Source organism: Diceros bicornis, chromosome 12 (genome assembly GCF_020826845.1).
Source record: "Diceros bicornis minor isolate mBicDic1 chromosome 12, mDicBic1.mat.cur, whole genome shotgun sequence".
NCBI lineage: Eukaryota > Metazoa > Chordata > Mammalia > Perissodactyla > Rhinocerotidae > Diceros > Diceros bicornis.
Genome location: NC_080751.1, coordinates 23,229,863 through 23,238,402, shown reverse-complemented (window position 1 = coordinate 23,238,402; position 8,540 = coordinate 23,229,863). Strand labels below are relative to the sequence as shown.

General features: G+C 45.4%; 1 protein-coding gene and 1 non-coding gene across 2 annotated transcripts; one reads left to right on the top strand and one right to left on the bottom strand.

Annotated features, from left to right (window-relative positions):
* Window positions 1-359: 359 nt before the first annotated feature.
* Window positions 360-8,068, top strand: LGALSL (galectin like). Its single transcript, XM_058551096.1, has 5 exons — window positions 360-783; window positions 1,594-1,665; window positions 1,814-1,902; window positions 2,565-2,742; window positions 4,671-8,068. Exons 1-5 carry the CDS (start codon window positions 379-381, stop codon window positions 4,812-4,814), a joined length of 888 nt encoding a protein of 295 aa, XP_058407079.1. The 5' UTR covers window positions 360-378; the 3' UTR covers window positions 4,815-8,068.
* A 38-nt stretch (window positions 8,069-8,106) lies between these two features.
* LOC131412295 (U2 spliceosomal RNA) lies at window positions 8,107-8,288 on the bottom strand. The gene has a single exon (XR_009221741.1). It is a non-coding gene; the product is annotated as a U2 spliceosomal RNA (small nuclear RNA).
* Between the last annotated feature and the right edge of the window lie 252 nt (window positions 8,289-8,540).

Below are 8,540 nucleotides of genomic sequence, written 5' to 3'. Positions count from 1 at the left end.
CTGGAGATCTGGAAGACGGCCCCTACCTCCCAATCTTCCCTTGACCTCTGCCTCCACCGTCCCAACTGCCCCAGCGTGGCAGGAGAAGGAAGGAGATTGGCTGGAAGGGTGGGGCGGGGGTGTCATAAGCACCTGTTACCTGGCAGGCCCTGGCCCCCCACTTCCTCATCCCCCAGCCCCACCCACCCTCCCGCCGGGGAGGACCGACAGGGCCTCCGCCCTCCCGCACGCCCCGACCCAGACAGGCCCGTCCCTCCCGCCCCAGCCTCCCGCCACCGTCCAATGGCCGAGGGGCAGGGCAAGCTGAGCAAGCCGCGGCAGCCCAGCCGGGTCCCCGCCCTGCTCCCGGTTCCCGAGCCGGGCCGCGGCGGCCTTTAAATGCCGCCCAGGACCGGCACGGCGCGGCCCTCGCCACCTTTCTTCCTTGGGCGGCGACAGCAGCACCCCGAAGAAGAAAGCAGCGCCGACTGGGCAGCCGCGGTCCGGGTAGCAGCGGCCACCTCCAACCTCCAGGCCAGCGCTGCCTCTCTCTCCCCTCCCCCTCCTCCCCGGTCCTGCCTGCCGGGTCGGCGCCGGGCTCCCGGCGTGCGCGCGCGCGTGCCCGCGTGTGTGTGCGCGCCCGAGCCAGCCTCGGACCCGCGCCCCCGCCCGGCGCAGGACCGCCCCGGGATCCCCGCCCGCGCGCCGCGTCCCACGTCCCCAGCCGCCGGGCCGCCAGCCGTGCGCCCCGCCGCGCTGTGCAAGAAGATGGCGGGATCGGTGGCCGACAGTGATGCCGTGGTGGTGAGTGTAGCGGGGCGCACGCGAGGCGCCCCCTTCCCGCGGCCCGGCACGCCGCCGCCTGCTCCAGCCGGGCTGCGGCAGAGAGGAGGCTGAGGCCCAGCCCGGCGCCCCCGGCGTGGGAAGGCGCCCCGGTACCTGTTAGCAGGAGCCCGCTGTGCGCGGCCGGCGTAGGGGACAGGAGGAGCGCCCGGGCTGGAGGGCCGCTGGCCTGGGGGAAGGTGTTTGGGGGCGGACGGCGGAGTAGGGGTGACCGACTGCCCGCTCCGTGCCGTGCAGCCCCCGGCCAGGTGTGCGCACGTTGCATGTGTGAGTGCGCGCGCGTGTGTGTGTCCGGGGCGCGTGCCCCGCGCCCGCCCCCGACGTCCCGGGGATTCCCCCTTGGAAATGGGTCCGCGCCGGGGGCTCCCGAGAGAAGTTGCGCGGCCGCTCCGCTCCAGGCACGTCCCCTCGTGGGCGACAAGGGGTCCAGAGGCGTTTGTGGTTGGAGAGGGGCCTGCCCTCCTCCGGCGCGGGGCTCTGGCTCCCCGGTGTGCCTCGACCTTGATTTTGATCTAGATCTTAAGGATCTAGAGATCTTCAGAGGCTTAGCTACCGGCTGGAAAGGACAGGTTTTGTGCCGGGGGGGGGTGGTTATGCGGTTATTCAATGGACTGGGAGGAGGCATCATCTGTAGACGCTGCCTGTTCTGTGACGGCTGCTGGATTCTGCAGATTTGTATAGGTTCTTCCCCGTCTCCTCCCCTACTTCCCCGCCCCCCACCCCCCAAAATAAGGGCCTTTGGAAAGCCAATCTGTGTGCTTCTATTTTTAGAAACTAAATGATGGGCATTTAAACAACTCCTTGGGCTCTCCAGTTCAAGCCGACGTGTACTTCCCACGACTGGTATGATTTTGTTCTGTGCTCTGTGTGTCTGCCTGTACCCTCTTCCTTTCTAATTGGATTTTCTAGTGGGTCAGGTGCTTAGCATCTGAGGGCTTGGTTCTTCCCTTACAGGCTGTAAACTTCCTGTTTCTCCTCTCATCCTTTGCAGATAGTTCCATTTTGTGGGCACATTAAAGGTGGCATGAGACCAGGCAAGAAGGTGTTAGTGATGGGCATTGTAGACCTCAACCCGGAGAGGTAAGGCAGGGTCCTTGTCCCCCGAAGAGCTATCAGGCAGTTACAAGGCACTACCTACTCCTGTGGGGGTTTACTGCTCCTCCTCTTCCTCTCCCTGTGGCCAGTGTTGCTAGTTGGAAGTGCCAAGAAAGTACCATGTTCCCATGAAAAGAATGTGTATGAATCCCAGCCATCATTTCTCCAGACAGCTATTTATATCAGAGATTATAAATATACACCCACATCATTTTCTCTTTGACCCTTAGGGAAGCCAAAGGATTTTTTTTTATGGTTTTTAAACCTGGTGCTTGGGGCGAGAACTATCAATATAAATGAGACCCAAACTTGACAAGATATTATTTCTTCTGGTCAGTTTCTGGGGCTGTGTTTGAGAATTCTGAAATGGATTAAGACACAGATGTATGGGTGGTTTTAGGTATCTGAAATCTCTAATGTTAGTCATTTTCAACTCCACCGAAGTTTTCACCAGAACTTCTATTAGGTAACAAAATAACTGATTTGATTGTAATCCTACTTCTCCATACATAGTCTGATCTGTGTAAAGAGTAGCGGCCCATTAAAAGCAGACAAACCTCTAGAAGAAGGAGGAAACATGGGAGCCTGGGTCATTGTTAAATGTTGTCATATCCAACCCTAAATAAATGAGACCATTTTCTTTTCAGCTTTGCCATCAGCTTGACCTGTGGTGACTCGGAAGATCCTCCTGCCGATGTGGCAATTGAACTCAAAGCTGTGTTCACAGACCGGCAGCTACTGAGAAATTCTTGTATATCTGGGGAAAGGGGTGAAGAACAGTCAGCAATCCCTTACTTTCCATTCATCCCAGACCAGCCGTTCAGGGTGAGTACCTCGAGTGCTTCAGCTCCAACCACTGGCAGGGTGACGATGTTCTCTTCCTCTGGTATGTGCCAAGAACACTTTCAGCAGCCAGAATTTTTGCTTGTCCAGGAAATTTGGCATTCAATGGTGAAAAAAAGAAAAAAGATCAAAAGAGTTCTATTTGCTGATGTGAATTAATACTCACCATAGTAGCTCTTGGCTCTAGTCAGCCAATACTTTTAGTAAATAAACCTGTATGTATATGTGTTTATTTATATGTTAAGAAGAAGTACTCGACATAGTACTAGGCGTATGATAGATACTGTCCCAAATTATCTGATTGATTAATAAATATTAATAGGTATTTAGAATTTTCCCCATTTGTTCCCTCAACCTTTAAGTGGCAGTGAACCTTACTAGTTACGACTTTTTAAGAATGTAGGGATTATCATTTCATTTTCTCTTGTTCCCTTTGCTAATGAGGCTTGGCCATGTCCTTGTTTCCCCCTCTGGGTTAAGTAGCCTCAGTCTGTTTCATTATCACAGGCTGTGTGGCTGACAATTCCTTTTCTTGGGCCTGGATGAGTATCCTCACTATCTAGTGGGCAGGAAGCACAGCCTAAACTTCCGGTCCAGTCAAGCAGCATTAATAGCACCGCTCTGTAGAGGACAATGCCGAGCAAGAGACGCAAGTCAGTAGTGTGGTGGGAAAGGATTTACTAAAATGTCAGACCTGGTGAAGTTGTTAACATACATCACAATAATGACAACTCAGTTAAAAGCTTGCTGTGCATATACGCCTAGTAAAGTGGAACTACCCTTAACCTGTTGCTCTTCATCTAGAAATTTACAAGGGCCTTATGAAGAAGTGTTAATTTTTCTTCCCATCTTACAGTGTAGGGGGAAAATAAGAATCCACGACTTTCATATCAGTGATAGAATTGAGATTGTTGCCCTTCTAATCATAGTCTGGGGAAGGCACCCCTGCCCATTATCCCTGCCCTCCACCTTCTCTAGGATGGTAATGGCCCCTTAGCCTCCTCTTGACTGTGACAGTTTCATAATGATGAATCTTAGTACGTAATTCATGAGTGTGAGGAACCAGAGCTTCTGACTGCCAAGAGGATGTAGTGCTCCCAACAACAAAATTGAAATGAAATCAGCCCTTCTTGGTAATAGAATTTTAGTAAAAATGTGAATTAAATGTGACTAATATCACATATGGAGTGTCTTCTTGCATTGTGAATACCGATGCTTTGAATAAACACGTAGCACAGAACCGATTATTAAACTCTCTGGTGAATTACTTAAAGAAAAGAGGAATAAAAAGCTTTTACCATATGGAATCAGTATTTCTGTTTGGCTTAACAAAGCCTTGTTAATTATACATCCTTGGTCCAATGGTAATTACTATGTACCCTTCTCTCCGTTTTAATGTTTACCACGTTTTAGTGCCGAGACTATTATTACATGCTACTAATGGGTACCAGTTCTGTTTTGTGAGGGGCTTCTCTGAAGGTGGGATAGAATTGTTCAGGGGATGACAGTGGAGGCATTAAGTGCCATATAAATAAATTTGTGCTACTTTACATCACTTTCTGGAGTGCAAAGAGAAAGTAGAAATGTTAAAGCATAAACAATTTTTAAATCTTTAAAGGATATTGAATATGTAGAGCAGTGGTACACAAAGTGTGTTCCACGTTCCAGCAACATCAGCATCACCTTGGAACTTGGTGGAAATGCAGATTCTTAGACCTTACCCTAGACCTATTAAGTTGAAAATTTTGGGGGTGAAGCCCAGCAATTTGTTCTAACAAGCCTTCTGTATGATTCCAGTGTTTGAGAACCACTGAAGATGCTGCCTTTCTTTCTCTAAAATGAAGTATTTGTTTTCCCCAGCAGGGTTCATTGAACTTGTGAGCTGAGATTTATCGTTTTGTTTCTTCCAGGTGGAAATTCTTTGTGAGCACCCACGATTCAGAGTGTTTGTGGATGGACACCAACTTTTTGATTTTTACCACCGCATTCAAACGTTATCTGCGATCGACACTATAAAGATAAATGGGGACCTCCAGATCACTAAGCTTGGCTGATGTTGTTTAAACCACCTCTATTTCAAATAGGATCAGGTGCCACAACTATCTGACTGGAAGAAATGTCCTAGCAAGATCTGGAGACTTAAAAGGAAAACAAAAACAAAAGGCGAGCTTCACTGTCTCTTCTTTCTGTGCAGTTTAAGCCCAAAATGACAACTTCAGCCGTGGTTTGCCCTTAGGAAGCTGTTGGAACAAAGACACCAAGCCATTATTCTGAGAACAAAGTAATATGTTTATGCTGGATTTTATTCAGACTAAACTGAAATGGATTTGTGATGATTTGTGATTTGGTAGCAAGTTATTCATCTTTTCAAAGCAAGATGATGTTTGGACACAAAAGTGCTAAAAACTTAACAACAACAAAGATGGTACACCAAAATCAACTCATTTCTGCACTGAAGCGGAATCGTGTAGCACAACCAACATTTTAGTCAGGGTATTTACATGGAATGTAGGTTGTTCAAGGTTTGGTTGGTTTTTGTTTTTTGTTTTTTTTTTTTTTTGCACAGCATAACGTTAATTCAGATTTTTAAAGCTTTCTCGTAGTTATTTATTTATGCTCAACATATATATTAGAGAATGATTAATGTCTCAAGAACAGCAAGTTATGAACTTTTGAATGTACAAATATCTTAGGTCCGAGGGGGAAAATTACATATTACAATCATGAAACAGGTGAATTTCTACCTTGAACAATTGAGGCGTATCCTCAATACCCCTAAACGTAGAATTTCTTGATATAAATTGCTGTAAGTGCTTTTGGGAAGATTTTGCAACATTTCGATAAAACTGCTTTTCAAGTTATTTGATGATTATGTAAAATCCTATTTACGTTGCTTTTTCTCCTTACTGTGAATTAGCACAGTATTGGCTTCCTTAAGACTAATTAACTCTTTTCCCTAGATTTACATAATAGTTCATTAAGTTGTATTAAACTAATTGAAAACATGTAAGAGGTGATTGCATAGACAGTTTTTTAAATGACTATTATATAAACGTTTAAAAGTATAGTATGAAAATGATTCTGGAATGCAGTGTAAAGCAGAAGCAAATGGCCCCAAATAACTTACTTGGAAATAATTTATATCAACTTAAGCTGTTAGCTCATTGTATAACTTTTGTTTTGTGACCCTCACCAATATCCCTAAGCAATGCCTTTGGAACTTCAGAGTAAAGAATTCTTCCCACTGAGTTGGCTCTGCTGAGATATTAGGATAAGATGGGATCCAGATTAGTAAATGATCCAGTTAGTGTATCTGAAAGGTTAACTCCCAGAACTCCAGGTCTTTGAGTCCAGCCAATAGTGTGAATGCTTCCAATTAAGCTGTAGGAGTTTCTCTTCACTTGTGGAATTGATCAGATAGCAGAGCCTCTCTAGAAGGAGGCTGCAGTTCTGTAAATATCACTACAAGGCAAGGGATGGTTGGAGTCCTGGGTGCTGGACTTCACAAACTGCGTTGGCCCTGAAGAGGAGGACCCTTGGCATTGCTTTGGTCAGGTAGTCGGGGGAAAAAGGGGTGCTGGGGTGGGGGTGTATTTATATATAATTTAGGTTTTGTTTGTACAGCATACTGCGTCTTATGACACGTCCTTGTCCTGCTTCGCTTTTGAGTTTTTTTACACAACATGCAGAGGCACTGAAGTGGCCACGTCCTTTTCACGTGTCGAGAATGTAGACAGTGTTTCAGTACCAAAGTCTAAGAAAAAGCAAACTAAAATTGTGAATTTTTTATAGGTGATATATTTGGATTCTCCTCAACTTTGAAACTGTTTAGCACAGTTCCGCTGTGTTATATAAGAAGATGCTTTATCCAGTAAGACTGGCTGAGCGTTGAAAAGCTTTATGTACCGGCTGACTTCATCAGCCATACTCAGCCAAGAGGGGTGTTCTGTGGCTCCAGGTATTTTCAAGCCTGTGATTAACTTGTAAAGCCACCAGATTTTGAAGAGTGTTTGTAGAGAGACTTAAAGGGCACCGTGAAATATATTTGTAGGGGTTTTGATTCTACTTATGGTAGAAGACGCCCCTCAGAAGGTTTCCTTTGAGTGTTCATCCATTCCCACGCACTGCATAATTCAGCAGAAACTAGAGGAGTTGGGAGTGTAACTGATTGGAATTGACACTCTGTTCTCCCTACCTATCAGCTAACCTGTTAGCAGCCAAGCCCTTAGGCAGCTAAGTATAAAGATACACTGTTAACCCTTCATTTCTCTATGAGGTCAGTGGGAACCTCTTGGTTAAGCCTATTGGAATTACCTAAATGATGTGATGGTTTGATTCAGGTCTAGCTAAATTGGCAGGGGGCTAATCCAGCTGCACTAATCGTTGGCTGTAACTTGGAAACAACGTTCTCATCCTCTCATTGGCACGTGAGATCTAAGGTAGGAATTCAGGGTAGAAAGTGCAATTTAAAGCTTCACAGAAAAGCATTTGGGTATGTAGGGTGTTATTTCTGACCAGAGCCCTAATTTTGCAGTATAACCAAAACCAAGGAGTATAAATAACAGTCAGGCTCTGGGGGAATAAAAGGCAGGCCTTAGACAATCTGTCCATTTCTGCATCAAAATTGGAATGAATGTATATATCTACTTAAAAGTTAATAGAAGTGACTTGTACTTTCTGGACTATCCCAGAATTGTCTTAAAATTATTATTTTTTTAAAATTTGAAACCCCATTTCAAATCTTGCCAAGCTCATTTCAAAACCCCCTAAGAGTTCACTCTAAAATTGATGGTGATTTGTTAAAATGGCAAATCCTTTCATTTGTATTAAGAAAATATCCAAAAAGAGGGAGGGAACTCTGTTGCCTTGAGAGAAACAGCCTTGGCATTTCCCGGCATTAATGTAGAAATAATGTTCCTATGATGACATTTTTCAAAGAAACACTTTCTTATTTACTGCGTGGTGTAAAATGTTGCTAAATGTGTTCTTACATTGTGTCACTGCTGAAAGTTATTTGCACTATAATAAAGGAATTTTCTACAAAGTGGTTTCCAGTTTATAACATGCTAAATTTGGCACCAGGTATGATGTACTAAGCATAGACCATGTGGTATGGCAGTGTTCCCTCCCTTTCACACTCGTACTCCAAGTGCAAGACCACTTGTTCGTGTGTGTCCCGCACTGATAAGCTGACCAAGGGAAGGAAAGTGTCTCAGGGCCGTCAGAGACCTAATGAGTTTATGTTGTGTATGCACTGGGTTTTTAAATGTAATTTACATACAGTAAATTCACTTTTTGTTGTACAGTTCTATGAGTTTGTTTTTGTTTCTTTTTTGTTTTGTTTTGAGGGGGTGCACTGTTCCTGTAAGTACTGCAGTACCAGGTCAATGCGTGGAGTTGACAGAGCAAGCTCCTATTCCATCTCCCTGCTCCAAAAATCCATTTAATATATTGTCCTCAGATAGAGGACGTATCAGATATTAAACTGATAAGCAGTTCTATGAGTTTTAACACATGCGTAGATTCATGTAACTACCACCTCAGTCAGGACACACAATCGTTCCATTACCCCCCAAAATTCCCTTGTGCTACCTCTTTGTAGTTAAACTCCCCCACTCCTAACCCCAATCAGGCAACCACTGATCTATTCCCTTTCCCTACAGTTCTGCCTTTTCCTGAGTGTCGTATAAAAAAAAATCTTGCAGTGTATATCTTGAGGTTGGCTTCTTTCCATTTGCATAATGTATTTGAGATTCAGGTTGTGTGTATCAATAGTTTTT